This window comes from Rhinatrema bivittatum, chromosome 1 (genome assembly GCF_901001135.1).
Source record: "Rhinatrema bivittatum chromosome 1, aRhiBiv1.1, whole genome shotgun sequence".
Lineage (NCBI taxonomy): Eukaryota > Metazoa > Chordata > Amphibia > Gymnophiona > Rhinatrematidae > Rhinatrema > Rhinatrema bivittatum.
The window spans coordinates 655,561,110-655,579,096 of record NC_042615.1 but is presented as its reverse complement, the minus strand read 5'-3'; the positions used below and the strand labels follow the sequence as shown (position 1 = coordinate 655,579,096).

General features: G+C 43.7%; 1 protein-coding gene across 2 annotated transcripts in view; it reads right to left on the bottom strand.

Moving 5' to 3' along the window:
* The window catches only part of FAM172A (family with sequence similarity 172 member A), a 907,909-nt gene that overhangs the window by 411,264 nt on the left and 478,658 nt on the right, over positions 1-17,987 (bottom strand). For both annotated transcript variants that reach the window (XM_029573259.1, XM_029573251.1), the window contains exon 8: positions 1,653-1,772. In XM_029573259.1, coding sequence (XP_029429119.1) covers positions 1,653-1,772 — 120 coding nt within the window. The remainder of the gene's footprint in view (positions 1-1,652; positions 1,773-17,987) is intronic.

The following is a 17,987-nucleotide window of genomic DNA, read 5'->3' as shown; positions in this document are numbered from 1 at the left end:
TCCCTTAAAAGTGCAAAGAGTCAGAAAAGGATATTTAAAAAAGGAAAGTAAGAAGCTTTTTGTTTTACTCATTATGCCAGTTTTGATCCTGGTGTGAAAATGTTCTGGTGATTTCCTCACACTGAAAAGTCAGTACAGAATCCTACAGCACCAACTGTTCCATATACATGGAGCTGGCAGGATTAGTACAAATACAAAAACATTAATGCTAATAAAAAGATTTTAAAAATGCCTCTTCTGGGAGTTTCCTGGGCCCCTTTCTGCCGTTTCTTTGAAAATCTAGGTGGGGATGGGGATTTTACAGAAAACCATAGAAAAACAGAGTGAAAGAAACTTCAAGAGGTCATCTAGTCCATTCAACCACCTCACCCCCAACCAATCTTTGTTTAATCTGCGCCTAAACATCTCTAAAACAGAGGTTCTGCCACTTCCTTAAGAAATCTGCCCCAGTGCTCAACTACTTTTACAGCTAGCAAGTTCCTCTTAATATACAATCACAAGCTCTTTATCTGCAGTTCAAAATTACTACTACTTACGCTTTCTCCTGTAGAGATGAAGACAACCAACTGCCATCCTCAATTAACACCCTTTTATGAATTTGAAGAAAGTTTTCTAGTCACCCCGCAGTCAACTTTTTCCCAAACTAATCTCAGCTTCATTTACTTATATTCATTGGTAATTATATTATCCAAGCTTCTAATCATTTTTGTGTGTGCTTAAATATGCACATGGTATAAATGCATTTACTTCTAAGTTTTATATACCCCACAATAAGATAATACAAACAAAACTGGATGTATAGTTAGTAAACAAAATATGGGAATAATGACAGACCAATACTGAGGAGAGAAGGTATTCTAAGTCTGAACAAATGAGCATTTAGCTTGGACTGGAAGAAGCTAAGTGATAAAACATTTTAGACATCAGGAAGAAATTTAGTCCAGAGGCAAAGTGCTTCAGTGATATAAAATAATTCTCTCACATTTTCAGACATAAATTAAGGGGAAAGGTAACTTTTCCTGCCCAACACAATGAACTTTTGTATGGCAAACAGAAACTCAATATCTGTACTTTCTGGGGTCCATATTCAGTGCCATTTGTCTGGCTAAATTTGGACTTAGCTGGGAAAATAGAGGGATTTAAAGATTCCGCCAAACTCAGCAGACCCCACTCAGCCAGCTGTTTATCCAACTAAACTGTGAGCTGGCTAAATGAGGGGTGGGACAGGAGAATTGTAAGATGGTACTACTTGTCCAGCTAACTGGATAAATGCTGGATTCAGCTTTGTTAGGACAAATCTAGGACAGCTCTTCAGTTCCCCTAAAGTTAGCTGTGCCACTGAATACCTAGGCTAAGTTAATTGGAGAAGTTCATTCAGCTGATTATTAGTCTCTGACTATAAGGATTGAGCTGGGTGTAACATTTTAATATCTAATAATTATTAAATAACTATGCAGGGGTATTGGGTACACAAACATTTCTTTACATTCTATCAGCTAGAAACATCTAGTTTGAAATGCTTTTGGACTGCATTGAATGAAAGAATGCAAAGTGTTTCAGAACTGCGTGTATACACACACATATACATAGAAGAAAAATTCAAGAACCAATTAAATTGGTAAATATAAGGTGCGAAAAAAGTAAACACTTACCAGCTCTACAAATGCAAGTCCACCATAGCTGTGAGCAACAAAAAACACATTCTCAGCCACAGCTTTGGAAATGAAGTGATCCCATACGTACACCGCATGCTCTTCAGGAGAACCATTGTCCTACAGAGAGAAATTTGTATTATTTGCTACACTTGAAATGCAGTAAGAAAGAGGTCTTTGGCATGGCCCCTATGGTTATATCTATACATAACACATTTCTTGTTGTTAGATAATCTGTTCTACAGGAAAACATGAGCAAGTATATTCTTCTATATCAGTGTTCTTCAAGGTAAGTGATGGCTTCTGCAGAGCCCTAATGTGGCCCCCCACTAAAAATGAGGTTCCCAGTCCTCATTTTTTCCCTTTCATTATGGGGCAAAGAGAAGACTTCTGAGGTGGGCAAGTGATGCAAAGGAGGTGTCTCAATGGGCCCAGGAGGGCATCAGGGAGAGAGAAGGCAGGGGCCAATGAGGGAGGAAGCAGCAGCCAAAGGAAGTCTTGTGTGCCGCTCCTACTGGCGGTTCTCTGCCGCGGCTGAGCTCCTGCACTCTCTTTTGTGGACATCTGTACCAGGCAGCCTCTTAATAAGATAATACTCCAAGAGAGTTGCTAAGGATTCAGCCCTCAATAAGAGGGGCTGCTGTGGGGTGGGGGTTAAACGTGAAGCTGCTGTTGTGGGAAGGTGTTTTGGATGAAAGGTTCCTGCTGGAACGGGTAGGTGAGGATTCAAAGGATCTATGGAAGAAGGCTGATAGATTGCTGCTGCCGGGAGGTGGGGGGTTTGGAGGCTTTTGCTTTGAGGGTTGGGTTTTGGAAGCTGCTGCTATGCAGGGAAGGGTGGGGTCAGAGGCTGCAGCAGGGTGAGAAGGGGGGATTAGAGGTGGCGGTTGGTATGGGGCAGTTGACGGAAAGGCTGCGACTGCTATGTATGGGGGTGGGGACTGAAAGAGAGGGAGGCTGTTGGAGGGAATGAGAGGGAGGGAGGGAGACTGCTGGAGATGGATGGCGGCTATTGAGAGACAAAGAGACATCATGGTGTTACAAGGCACAGGAGGTTGCGTGTGGTGGTACATGATGTCATTGGCACGTGCTGGCTGATAGCAGTGTTGGCTGCTGATTCTGCTTGAGAAAATCTGTTAATCCTTCTCCAGCCCGTTTTGGATCCAAAGTGACCCTCCCCACTTAGAAATTATTGAAGATCACTGTTCTATATGAATGTGCTGACAGACTTTACTAAACATATAATGGAAAACTATACTTCAGAATGCTCATTAAACGAATCTCATTCTCATTTTATAACCAGAGTAATTTGTGATGCACTAATCAAGAAATTTTTGCATTTTAACCAGTAGATAAAGTAATGGGAATTAAACAGAAGTGACATCAAAATGTAGTATTTTGGTAACTATGGTAATACCAACAAAAATACAGTCATATGTATTCATATCTTTTCATAATCAGGGCCAGTACAAGGGTATTGGGTGCCTAAGGTGAACCTTCAGCCTTATATCCCTATCCCACAATTAAGTTTTGAAAGTTAATATTGTGCATTAGTATGAATAAAAGTTATGACTTTATATTTACAGATTTATTTTACATGAAAAAGGAAACTATGTTACTGAATGTAACTTAGTACATGGTAGCAAATAAAGATTAATTGACTTATCCAATATGCCCAATTATTCCAGTCCACATTCCTAAGGATATATACCAGCTGCCAGCTGTAGAAGCAAAAGCATTGCTATATACTTAAAAGACCCACATCAGGGCTTGGACCCTTCCTAAGATTCTGATAATAAAACTCAGCAGTTATAAGTAACTTTTCATCTCATAAGAACATAAGAATTGCCATTCTTGGTCAGATCAAGGACCATTGAGCCTACCTGTCTCTGACTGTGGCCACTCCAGATCACAAGTACTAGGAAGATCCCATAAAGCAAACCTAAATCCTGTTATTCATTCCCAGACATAGCAATTGTTTTCTTTAGTCTACTTGGCTAATAATGTGTTATGGATGTTTTCTCCAAGAACTTGTCCAAATCTCTTTTACACCCCTCTATGCTAGTCATCTTGATTACGGTATATCGGCTGGCAACAGATTCCACATCTTGATAGTATGCAGAGTGAAAAAAGAGTTTATAAGATTTGTTCTGAATCTACTCATTGTTAGCTTCATGGAGCATCCCCTTGTTTTAGTGGTATTTGAAAGGGTCCCACCCCACTCATGATTTGATTATCTTCTATCATGTCTGTTCTTAGCCATCCCTTTTCAAAGTCAAACTGCCCTAACTTGTGTAGCCTCTCAACATAAGAGAGATGTTCCATCTATTTTGTCAGATTTTTCGCCCTCCTCTGCACCTTTTTTAATTCTGCTATGTCTTTCTTGAGATAGAGATACTGCACACAATACTCAAGGTGAGGTCACAGCATGGCTTGATACAGAGGCAATATAATATTTTCCATTTTATTCTCCACAAGAACACAACATAAGAACATAAGATTTGCCATATTGGGTCAGACCAAAGGTCCATCAAGCTCAATATCCTGTTTCCAAAAGTGGCCAATCCAGGTCCCAAGTACCTGGCAGGATCCCAAAGGGTCAATAGGTTCCAAGTTGCTTATCGCAGGGATAATGAGTGGATTTCCCCAAGTCCACCTTAATAAGGGTTTATGGAACTTTCTTCCAGAAACTTGTTCAAACCTTTTTTAAACTCAGCTACACTAACAACTTTTACCAAACATTCTGGCAACGAATTCCAGAGTTCAATTATGCATTCAGTAAACAAATATTTTCTCTTTTTCGTCTTAAATGTATCATCTAGTAATTTCATTGAATGTCCCCTAGTCATTGTGCTTTTTGAAAGAGTAAACAGATTTGCGTTTACCCATTCCACTTGACTTACTTTATAGAACTCTATCATTTCTCCTCTCATCTGTCTCTTCTCCAAATTGAAGAGCCCTAATCTCTTTAGCCTTTCCTCATAGAGAAATCATTCCATCTCCTTTATCATTTTGGTCCTTCTCTATATCTTTACTTCCACGGTATCTTTTTTTGAGATGTAGTGACCAAAACTGCACACAATACTCAAGATGCAGTCACACCATAGAGTGATACAGAGGCATTATGATATTCTCTCTTTTATTCTCCATTCCTTTCCTAATAATGCCTAGAGTTCTATCTGCTTTCTTGGCCACCGCCGCACACAGAGCAGAGGATTTCAACATGTTATCCATAATGACCCCTAGTTCTTTTTCCTGTGTGATGACTCCCACTATGCAAACTTGCATTGTGTAGCTATAATTTCGGTTGTTCTTCCCTACATGTATCACTTTGCACTTGTCCACATTAAATGTCTGCTATTTGGATGTCCAGTCTCCCAGTCTTGCAAGATCCTCTTGCAATTTCTCACAATGTGCTAGTGATTTAACACTTTAAATCATTTTGTATCAGCAGCAAATTTTATCAACTCACTCACTGCTCCCTTCTCTAGGTCATTTATAAATATGTTAAAAAGCAGCGTTCCTAGTTCAGATGTCTGGGGCACTCCATTATTCACTTTTCTCCACTGAGAAAATGGACCATTGAGCCCTACACTTTGTTATCTATCTTTTAACCAGTTCTCAATCCACAATAGAACATTGCCTCCTATCCTGTCATGGTTGTGAACGTTTAGGCTGTGGTGTGTGGTTGACACAGCCTAGTAGGTGAACCCACTAGGCCCTTGCTGACAGCAGGTGGACACGCCTTTGCAGGGACAGAGACAGGAGCTTCACTTATACCAGCCCTGTTCTCCACAGGTTGAGCCTTTGGGTTCCAGGGGTTGGCAGGACTTAAGAGAATGTCCCTCAAAGATTGGTAAGTGAGAGTGCGGGTATAGACAGTGATCAGGGCTGGCAACAAGCAGAGGATATCTGGGTTCATGTCAAGTATCAGGGCAGGCAGTGAGAAGACTGAGTCCATGCCCAGGCCAATGGTCAGAGTAGGCAGTGAGCAGAGAGTAGTCAGGATCCAAGCAGATGTCAAAACCGGGAAGTCAGGCCAAGACAGACAGGATGGTAAGAGATAAGACAGCAAGTGTTGTTTACCTGTAATAGGTGTTCTCACAGGACAGCAGGATGTTAGTCCTCACAATTGGGTGACATCATCAGGATGGAGCCCAATCATGGAAAACTTCTGTCAAAATTTCCAGAACTTTGACTGGCCCCTACTGGGCATGCCCAGCATGGCACAAACCCTGCAGCCAGCAGGGGTCCCCCTTCAGTCTTATTTGATAGCTACAGGCAGTGCCAAAAAAATAAAACAACAAAACGTTACGAACCCAACACCGTGGGGCAGCGGGCGGGTTTCGTGAGGACTAACATCCTGCTGTCCTGTGAGAACACCTGTTACAGGTAAGCAACACTTGCTTTCTCACAGAACAAGCAGGATGGTAGTCCTCACATATGGGTGAGTACCGAGCTGAGGATCTCCGAACATGCACCAAATATACCCAATGGCGTGCAACAGGCACAACAACTGGGGTGGAATTTGGTAGAGGGCATCCTGAACCCCACCGGGCAGGCGGAAGGGTGTTGGTACGTCACGTTGGAAATAGGTTACGCAGGACAGATTGGCCGAAGATGGAATCTTGTCTTCTGGCTTTGTCCAAGCAATAGTGGGCTGCGAAAGTGTGGAGAGAACTCTAGGTGCAGCCCTGCAAATGTCAGGAAGCGGCGCCAATCGTAGGTGTGCTACTGAAGTCGCCATGGCCCTCACAGAGTGTGCTTTAACATGGTCTTGAAAAGGAATGCCTGCTTGCTGATAGCAAAAAGATATGCAGTCCGCCAACCAGGAGGAGAGAGTCTGCTTATCCTCAGGTTGACCTAATTTGTTGGGATGGAAAGAGACGAATAACTGAGTGCTCTTCCTGTGGGCAACTGTATGGTCTAGGTAGAACACTAGAGCCCATTTACAGGGTATGCAGAGCCTGTTCCCCTGGGTTGGAGTGGGGCCTGGGAAAGAAGATAGGTAGTATGATGGATTGATTAATGTGAAACTCCAAAACTACCTTAGGCAAAAACTTAGGGTGAGTGCAGATTACCGCCCGGTCCTGCAGGTGTTTAGTGTAAGGCGGATAGGTAACTAGGGCCTGTAACTCACTAACCCTGCGAGCTGAAGTGATAGCCAAAAGGAAAATCACTTTCCATGTGAGATATTTTAGGTCACAGGAGTGAAGAGGTTCGAATGGTGGTTTCATGAGCCGCCCGAGAACCAGATTAAGGTCCCAAGAAGGGGCCAGAGGACGTAAAGGTGGCTTGATATGGAGCAAGCCTTTCAGAAAACATGTTACGAGGGGTTGTACCAATATAGGGACAATCCCGATACCTTTATAGAAGGCGGCTACCGCACTGACATGCATTCTGATGGAAGAGGTCTTTAGACCTGATTCCGATAAATGCAAGAGATAGTCCAAAAACCTTGGGATTGGACAGGAAAAGGGATCAAGGAATTGCGAAGAACACCATGATGTATATCTTTTCCATTTATAGGAATAAGACTTTCTTGTGGAAGGCTTCCATGAAGCAATCAGGACACGAGAAACTGAATCTGAAAGGTTGAGTGGTTGAAGGATTAACCTTTCAACATCCATGCCATCAAGGCCTGAAGATTGGGATGGCGCAGACATCCATCGTTCTAAGTGATCAGATGCGGGTCCGTTCCCAAGGGAATGTGCTTGCGGATGGGGAGATCCTGGAGTATGGGAAACCACACTTGGCGTGGTCAGTGAGGTGCTATCAGGATCATGGTTCCCTTGTCCTGACGGAGCTTTACGAGAGTCTTCGAGAGAAGAGGAAGTGGAGGGAATGCATAAAGCAGACCGTTGCCCACGAGAGGGAGAATGCATCTCTGGGCTGAGAGTGCTCGCTCCGAATGAGGGAGCAGTAATTGTCCACTTTGTGGTTCTGAGGGGACGCAAAGAGGTCTATTTGGGGATGACCCCATTGCTGGAATAGGAAGGTCACTACCGAGGGGTTGAGAGACCACTCGTGCGGTTGGAAGACACGACTCAGTTTGTCTGCCAAGACATTGTGCACTCCCGGCAAATAGGTGGCCCTGAGGTACATCGAGTGGGAGAGCGCTTCCGCCCAAATCTGCGCAGCCTCCTGACACAGAAGGAAGGAGGCTGTGCCTCCATGCTTGTTGATGTACCACATAGCCACCTGGTTGTCCGTCTGAATCAGGATGACATGATTCGATAGGCAATCCTGAAAAGCTTGGAGAGCATATCGCATTGCTCGAAGCTCCAGGAAATTTATCTGATGTTTGGCTTCCTCTGGAGACCAAGATCCTTGTGTCTGTAGATCATTCACATGGGCTCCCCACCCGAGGTTGGAAGGGGAGCTGCTTGTGGCTTTTGTTTCCGGGGCTGACAAGGCTGAGGTTTTTAATAAGGCCTCGTAATTCGGGACCTTGGTGGTGGAGGTTAGTACTTCTTGGGCGGAAGAATGACTTCTTAGAGTCCTTCTTAAAGGGCTGTCTAGAGGGAAAGTCAGAAGGTATCGATGAGAGCTGTTTGAGGGTCTCATGATGGTCCTTTAATTCAGCCACTATTTGCTGAATCTGTTCACCGAACAGATTATCTCCTATATAGGGCAGGTCAGAGAGCCTGTCTTGTACTTCTGGGCGAAGGTCAGAAGACTTGAGCCAGGCCCAGCGTCTTGCGAAATGGCAGTTGCAGACACTCTAGTGGAGGTGTCGAAGATATCGTAAGCTGTTCTTATCTCATGCTTTCCTGCCTCAAACCCCTTGTTGACAAGGATTTGAAGATGTTCTTGGAATTGGTCAGGCAGGGTTTCAGAAAAGTCCTGTATTTGCTTGAAAATGACCCTGTTGTATTGGGTCATGTACAGCTGGTAAGAAGCAATTCTGGAGATGAGCATGGCCCCTTGGAACACTCGTCGACCAATATTGTCTAGGAACATGTGTTCCTTAACAGGAGAGGTAGATGAGTGAGGCTTCGTTCTTTTTGCTTTCTTTTGAGCCGATTCTACCACAACTGAGTGGTGGTAGAGCTGAGATTTTTGAAAGCCAGGGGCTGACTGTTCTAGATAGGTAGTGTCAGCCTTTCTGTGTACTGGGGCAATGGATCCAGGGTTTTCCCAGTTCTTTTTGAGGAGGTCAAGAAGAACTTGATGAATGGGAATAGAAGTGATCATTTTATTTATTTATTTGACAGTTTTATATACCGACATTCTGGTAACATAGTTACTAATCACTTCGGTTTACATTGCAACAAATAACTTGACAATATATAGAATATATATAGAAGCTCCATCATCTGGTGCCTATCATCCTGCTCCGTCTGAAGCTGAAAAGGGACCAATTCCGACATTAAAAATTAATGAAAGAAAGGTCCTCTGGTGGAGAACGCTTTCTACTTTCAGTAGGAGAGGGACGTGAAGGTAAGTCATCAGTGTCTGTGGAAGTATCATCACCCCAGGTGTCAGCAGGCTGACCTGTAGGACGAGAAGGGGGTTGGATACCCGAAGGGCCCGGCTGAGGCTCAGAGAAAATCGAAAGAATCACCGGGGGCACCGTGGATGCCCTGGGGGGTATTGGTGCCGGCATCGATGTGCGTATCGTCCCGATGAATGAATCAGTGGCAAGGGACAACATGGCATCGATGGCTGAGGCAATACCCCTGAAGGAGGAATGCGGAGCGGTGTTTCTCCTCCCGATGAAGCTGTCATCGGGGAACGCACCGGAGACATCGGAGACCCGGCAATCACTGGTGGAAGGGCGGTCATGAGCGCCTCCATCCGGGATAGCAGCGGTGCCAGCGCTGCTGTAATCGGGTCAGTGACCGGTTCCACTATCGGTGCCGGAAGAACCTGGAGTCATTGCATCGCCTTGTCGATGGCCTCTTGGACCAGCCGGTCCAGTTCTTCCCGGAGACCTGGGGCAAGCAGCCCCGGCTCCGTGACGGAAGAGGGAGGCTGAGGCACAGTCGGAGGGACCACCTTTACCGGCGGAATCGTGACTCCCAAACCCAGATCGGGTGAGGGTGGCCTCAATGTCCCGGTCGCAGGAATGGTCTGTGCCATTCCTGGATGGGGCTTCTTCGATGGTGGCTTGGACGGTGGCCAGGTCGATGATTTCGCTCCCTCGACGGTCCGAGACTTACGATGCTGATGGCGATGTTTCTCCCTACGATCCCCTCGATCTTGAGGGGGAGAAACGGGAGTCGATGGCCCTGAAGACGTCGATGGCGAGCGGTCACCGGATGGTTGTCGATGCTGGTGCGACTTCGACGGTGCCGGTTCCGATGACATCGATGCGATTGACGGCGTCGGGGTGTGAGCACGGAAAAGGAGTCCCATCTTCTCCATTCTGGCTTTGCAACCTTTTGGTGTCATGAGGGCACATTTGGTGCAAGTCAGGACATCATGCTCAAAGCCTAAACACATTACACAGACTCCATGAGGGTCTGTGATAGACATGGTGTGAGTACAGTCCGGGCACCGACGAAACCCCGACGCCATGGCCATAGAAAAATCGAGCCGCGGTACGGTTGACGGCCAGTAGGCCGCGAGGGCCAAACTGAACTGTAATCGACGAAAAACAGTGAAAAACTTACCAGAGTACCGCGGCCTGAGAAAAGTTAGAGGAGGGACCCCTGTGGGGCAATCAAATTTAATTAATTCCATGAGGAAAATTCCTGTCAGGAATCTCTTCAGAGCTCCTAAACCGCGAGGCTACTGCTGCGCGGAAAAAAGAAGACTGAAGGGGGACCCCTGCTGGCTGCAGGGTTAGTGCCATGCTAGGCATGCCCAGTAGGGGCCAGTCAAGGTTCTGGAAACTTTGACAGAAGTTTTCCGTGATTGGGCTCCATCCTGATGATGTCACCCATATGTGAGGACTACCATCCTGCTTGTTCTGTGAGAAACCAAGCAACAATCAGAACAGAACAGATGGGACAAGGCAATGAGAAACAGGGCACGGCAGGGAAAATATAAGGTAAAGATGGCAAGGCAAGGGCACAAATAGGCAGGAGCAAAGAAGCACAGGAATAGAAAGACAAGCATGGGAAGAAGCAACAAACTTTACTAGGCAAGAGGACCTTTTGCTGAGGCAATGATCCAGGGCTCTAGCTGGGTTAAAATGGCTTGAGGGGCCCGACATCATCAGGGGGCGCAGAGTCCTAGTTCCCGCCGCGGGGCTTTTAAGAGCTGTGCAGAAGGACCTTAGGAGTCATTGCAGTGAGGCCAGAGGTAGATGCAATGGTGGCATTTCTGCCATGCTGCGAGTCGGGTGGCATTGGGGCTGGTTGGCGGCATCCAGCGTGTCTGTGGCCGGTCGCAGGGCTATACCGCAAACGGACAAATGTAACATATCCCATGACTTTTTAATTTCCTCAAGAGTCTCTCATGAGGTACTTTGTCACATGCTTTTTGAAAATCCAGATACACTATATCAACTGTTGCACCTTTATCTACATGTTTATTTACGCCTTCAAAAAAATGTAATAAATTGGTAAGGCAAGACTTGCCTTGGCTAAATCCACATTGACCTTGTCCCATTAAACTAAGTCTAGCTACATGTTCAGTAATTTCTTTGTATTTAGAATACTTTCAACAATTTTTCCCAGCACTGACATCAGGCCCATCGGTCTGATTTTCCTGATTCACTCCTGTAACTTTTAAAAAAATGGCATTATATTGGGCACCCTCCAATTTTCAGGGACCATACCTGATTTTAATGATAGTTTACAGATTACTAATAGTAGGTCTGCAATCTCATTTTTTAGTTCTTTCAACACTCTGGGATGTATACCATCTAGTCCAATTGATTTGCTCCACTTTAATTTGTCAATTTGCTCTAGTACTGTACATCTTCCAGGGTCACTGAGATTTGTTTCATTTCCTCTGAATCATCACTTTTAAATATCACTTCTGGCATGGGTATCTGCCTTACATCTTCCTCAGTAAAGACCAAAACAAATAATTCATTTAATCTTTCCAATATGGCCTTGTCCTCTCTTAGCACCACTTTTGCCCCTCAATCATCTAATGGTCCAAGTGACTGCCTTGCAAGCTTTTTGCTTTGAATGCACTTGAAAATGTTTTTATTATGAATTTTTGCTTCCACGGCAAGTTTCTTTCCAAATTCTGTCTTTGCCTTCCTTATCAATGCTTTGCATCTGACTTGCCAGTGCTTATGCTGTTTCCTTCATTTGGATCCCTTTTCCATTCTTTGAAAGATTTTCTTTTGGTTAGACTAGCCTTCACCTCATCTTTTATTCAGGCTGCCAGTTGTTTGGCTTTCCTTTCACCTTTTTAAATACATGCAATACATCTGGTCTGGGCTTCCAAGATAGTATTTTTAAACAATGTCCATGCCTGATGTAAACTCTTGACCTTTACAGCTACTCCTTTTATTTTTTTCCTAACCATTTTTCTCATTTTATCAAAATCACTCTTTTGAAAGTTAAATGTGATCGCAGTAGATTTCCTTAATGTCCTCCATCCAATTACCAAGTCAAATTTGATCATGTTATGATAACTATATTTTAATGTTATTTATATGATCTTAATATTTTATGTGTTTTTAATTTTTCTTATGTTTAGGAACAGTAATGTTTTAGTAATAACCTATATCTTACATTAATTTTGTTTTAACAGCTAAGGTGTAATGTTGGAGCTTGGTAAGGAGGTTGTTGATGGCCGACAGGGTGGAATCCCACGTCTTGAGGGCATTATGTATGGAATCTTTGATTGGGATAACTATTTGCACATCATCTACGTATACGAAATATGGAAGAGAGAGCTCTGAGAGGAGGCGGCAAAGGGGCAGTAGATAAATGTTAAAGAGGGTAGAGGAGAGGGAGGAATTTGAGGTACACCTCGAGTTATGTTAATTGCCTTGGATTCGCTGGTGCCTATTTTGACTTTGTAATTCCTGTTGCTTAGAAAGGATTTAAACCACAGCAGTGGGATTCCAGAGATGCCTAATTCAGATAGCCATTCAATTAGCAGGTTGTGGCTAATGGTATCGAAGGCTGAGGAAATGTCGAGCATGGTCAGTATGTAAGAATGTCCCTTGTTGAGGTCTTTCAGGAGAAAGTCAGTAAGGGTAGTCAGTAGTGTCTCTGTGCTATGATGTTTGCGGAATCCGTGTTGAGATGTAAAGAGGAGGTGGTGTTGTTCAAGGTAGTCTGTTAGTTGACGGTTAACAATTTTTTCAAGGACTTTTGCTATGAATGGGAGGTTGGATATGGGGCAGTAGTTGGCCAGATTCGTCGAGTCGAGTTTGGGTTTTTTAAGTATAGGTTTGACAATGGCTTGTTTGAGGGGGGAAGGCGCAATTCCAAGGGTGATGGAGCTGTTGATAATGCTGGCTAAGGGTTTGACAATTATATTAGGGATGGAGAGGAGGGATTTAGAAGGGATTGCATCTGATGGGTGTGTGAATGATTTCATTTTTTTTTAGAATTGCTTCTATTTCAGTGGAGGCGATGGTCTCAAAGGTATTTAGTTCGGTGTTATGAGTTTTAGTGGGAGGTTTAATGGGGGATGTAGCTGTAGGGAATCGTGTTGTGAGTTTTGATATTTTATCATCGAAGTATTGTGCCAATTCTTCGCATTTTGTTTTGGCTTCATCATTTGGGATGGAGGTTGTTGAGGTTTTGGTGACGTCGGCCACAAATGAGAAGAGGGCTTTGGGATTAAATTGTAGGTCGTGGATTCTTAGCGCATAGAAATCTCTATTGGTTTTAAGAATATTTTCATGGTAGGAGTGTAGGAGGGATTTGTATTTCGCTAATTGGGTGGGTGAGGGTTCCTTGCGCCATTTCTTTTTTTGTGTTCTCAGATTGTGTTTCAGAGTTTTTAATTCTATGGTGTACCAGGACGTTTTGGTGTTGTGTGCAGGATTTATTTCTTTTGTTATTGAGGGGCAGATATTATTGGCAATGTTGCAGGTGAGGTGATTCCAGGATGAAAGAGCAGATTCTGTATTGGTTAAGTCAAGTTTTTCAAGCTGGTCAGAGAGAGTGTCTATAAGCTCATCTTTGGTGCAAGTTTTTCTAAATTGGATGGAGGTTTTTGTGTTTTATCTAGGTGCATTACTCTTTATAGAGCAGGTGGTGCGGATGAGAAAGTGATCGGACCAAAGGATGGGGGTGTAGGATGGAGGGTCAGGAAGGATTAAGGAGTTTGTAAAGATTAGGTCAAGGGAGTGACCTGCATGCCATGGAATCCCATGGCATGGAGAGAGGCTAAGATTGATTCACAGGTGTGTGATATCGGTATGGCGTCTACATGCAGATTGAAGTCTCCAAGGATAATAGCTGGAGTGTTGAATGAAATGTTGGATGCTATAAGTTCAACGATGGGAGATGGGTCTCTGTCTAATATACCTGGGGGGTATATATTAGGCATATTTGCAGATTAGGGGATTTGAACAGGCCTATTTCAGTTGGGGGGGGGGGGGGAGGTTGATTGGTTGCTATATGAGTTTGAGATCTCTTTTAGCAGCGAGTAAAATACCTCCACCTTTTTTTTTGGGTCTGGGTATTGAGAAGAGGGTAGGGAGTTGGTTAAGTAGGACTGAGTCAGTCTCCTTGAGCCAGGTCTCTGTTATTGCACAAATGTCAGGTTTTTCGTCGAGTAGTAGGTCATTGAGAATAGGGGGTTTTTGGTTATGGATTGTCAGTTGAATAGAATTAGTGTGAAGGTTGCAAGGCCCAGGAGTTGAGTGAAAGGATTTAGTATGATCAGTAATAGTGATCTGGCTTGGTTGGGGGGCAGGGAAAGGTGAAGTGCATTGCAACGGGGGTTGTTGTATCTGAGTGTTGGTATTAGCTATGCCATTGTGGGTGAGGTGGAGGGTTCTAAGGTTTGTTTAATGTAAGTGGGACTAGGTTGCACTACAGAGGGGGTGGAAAAAGAGGGGGGGGCAGGAGTACTTCTGGGGGGTGGAGAGGACTTGTCAGGGGACAGGATATCTGATGCTAATAGCCTGAGCTATTGGGTGGGGGGGTAGGAGAGTATATCGGAGGGGATATCTGAGAGTATATCAGAGAGGATATATATATATATATGACAGTATGTATATAACTGAGAGGATATCTGAGGGGATATCTGATGCCAATAGCTTGTGCTATTAAGGGGTGGGGGGTGAGGGAGAGTCTAGGCAGATGGCAGAGAGAAGAAAATGCGGTTACAAGGAGGGAGATAGAGAATCTATTGAATCTTTAGGATGGTTTGGATACAGTTTGTTAAAGGAACTTAGATATCTTATTACTTTAGTTGTTGTGGAGGTAGCAGTAGAGTATTTGTTGTTGAGAGAGGGAGGCAGAAGTGAGGTGCCCTACAGGGCCGGTCAATTGGTCTGATGGAGGGCCTGAGGGTTCTAGGTCCTGGGGTTAGTGGATGGTGGTCCTCAAGGCTAGGGTGAAAATCTTCAGGGAGTCTAAAGGAAGAGGTTATAGCCTGGGTAAAGAAGGTTAAGAGGGGGATGAGGTTCTTTTCGCTGGGAGTGGGAGAATGGGTGAGATTTTAGGGTGAAGGGGTAGGGGAGAAGGAGGTTCTTTTCACTGGAGATAGGCACCGGGAGTACTATCTCGGTCAGACGTGGGGAAGACAGGGGTCGGGGTCTGTTCCTTGTGGGGGGCCAGTTGGTGGCCTAGGTAGAGATGTCACGCTGAGGGAACGCGCTAAGGGGCATATATAATGCGCTAAGAGGTATATAATGTAGGACTCCATTTATACATTGAGTCTGTGGCAAAATCTACAATTTTTTGGACACTTTTTTTGTTTATTTCTGTGTAGCCATAATTTTGATTTTGTTGGTGCATAATGCCCCAGAGTATAATTAAAACATAAATAGAAATAGAAACATAGAAATGAAACATAGAAATGACGGCAGAAGAAGACCAAACGGCCCATCCAGTCTGCCCAGCAAGCTTCACACATTTTTTTCTCATACTTATCTGTTTCTCTTAGCTCTTTGTTTCTATTTCCCTTCCACCCCCGCCATTAATGTAGAGAGCAGTGATGGAGCTGCATCCGAGTGAAATATCAAGCTTGATTAGTTAGGGGTAGTAACTGCCGCAATAAGCAAGCTATACCCATGCTTATTTGTTTTACCCAGACTATGTTATTCAGCCCTTATTGGTTGTTTTTCTTCTCCCCTGCCGTTGAAGCAGAGAGCTATGCTGGATATGCGTGAAGTATCAGTTTTTCTTCTCCCCTGCCGTTGAAGCAGAGAGCTATGCTGGATATGCGTGAAGTATCAGTTTTTCTTCTCCCCTGCCGTTGAAGCAGAGAGCTATGCTGGATATGCGTGAAGTATCAGTTTTTCTTCTCCCCTGCCGTTGAAGCAGAGAGCTATGCTGGATATGAACAGCAATACTTGGTATGGTTATGAACAGCAATACTTGGTATGGTTCTTTATTTGCACAAATGAAACATTTAAACAAAGTGATTTAAAGCGCTGTTTCTTTGAGTTTGTGTGGCTGTTAGGAATTTGGTTGCTGCTGCCTAGTTTGCCTAGTGGTTAAACTGGCCTGTTTAACAAAACAGTCTAACTCCAACAGAACCATAACACACTAAAAAGCTTGTGTTAAAGAAAAGCAAGGCAGCACAATTGACTGTTGTATTACTCTAGTTACCTTTCACAACTGGAGAATTATTGTTCAAATTCTGCTTCATGTCAAACTGAACTGTATATGATGCTTTCTCAACTTAGCCATTAGCCCACACCACAGTCAACATTAGTGCAACATAACTGACTAGATATGCCCAAGAGCTGGGCTTGAAAAACACCAGTCACTTCGCTCACCCTGGTGACAAAAACTTGATACATGGTGGGTAGCACAACTGCAGGGTTAAAAGGAGTCACTCATTCTTTCCCCAATATGCCCTTCCTTGTGGATCCCCTCTGTCCCTCTCCTCCCTCCTTCCTCATGCCTTCTCTGTCTCTATTCCTTCTTTCCCCCAGAGTTCCTCTATCATCTCGTCCCTCAATTCTTTATGGCTCCCCTCTGTTCTTCCTCTTCCCTCCCTTTCCCTGTGGTTGCCTTCTAACCCTCTCTCTCTCCCTGTTATAAGTCTCATCTGTCCCTCCTCTTCTCTTGCCTTTCCTCCCTGCATTCCCGTCTGGCTTCCCTTTGTCACTTTCTCCTCCTTCCAGGGTTGCCAGGTTTTTCAGCAGCAATAAACCCTATTATAGTTGTTTTATAAGGCTATACCACTACAATGCACAACTTCTAAGAGGCCTCCGAGGATACAACAGTTAGAGAGCAGAGCACAGAAAACATTATGGGGAGCTGGGGGGAGAGGGATAAAGCAGAAAGGAGAGACTTAATAGGAAAAGTGCTGCAGTTTGTTGAACATATCTTTCTCCATTAAAAGTGAGAATATTTTATCATTCTATAGATCTATGGTGCAACCACACCTTAAATACTATGCGCAGTTCTGGTTGCCCCATCTCAAAAAAAAAAGATCTAAAAGAAATAGAAAATTCACAGAGAAGGGAAACAAAAACAATAAAGAAGATGGAATGGCTCCCTTATGAAGCAAGGCTGAACATCTTAGGGCTTTTGAGAAACAACAGAGGGGATATGATAGAAATTCGTAAAATCATGAATGGTGTAGAACAAGATAGTAGGCAATGGTTATTTACCCTTTCAAATAGTACTAGAACTAGGAAATATTCCATGATATTAACTTATAAAATATCTATAACAAATTTAATAAAGTATTTTTTTCATATAATGCAAAATTTCTATTAATTCATAATCCTCATTCTGTTCCCCACGATGATACTATTCTAATGGACATTATCTCTTTTTCACTTAATAAACCTATCAAGAGTCTCGGAGTTTTGCTTGATGAAACTCTATCATTCAAACCCCAAATTAATGCAATTGTAAAATCAGGATTCTTCAAACTTCATTTGATTTTGAGCCCTCATCAACTACTCTTTGAACATGATCTACATACGACTGTACGTGCGATTATGTTTCCCCATTTGGACTATTGTAATAGTTTGCTAATAGGCATACCTAAAGTCCTTCTTCAATCACTTCAATTATTCCTCAAGCAGCAGCTAGGTTGGTCTCCAACACCAAACGTTATGAACATATCAAACCGGTCTTATTCAGTTTGAACTGGTTACCTGTTCCCGAACGATTTGAATATAAGATTGCTATGGTCATATTCAAATTACTTAGTCCAGATTCACCGACATGGTTCAATGCACTGCTAAGTGTTTATAAACCTACTCGAGGGTTAAGATCTTCCCAACTTGGATTGCTTGAGGTACCATCTGTTAAGAACATAAGATAGGCC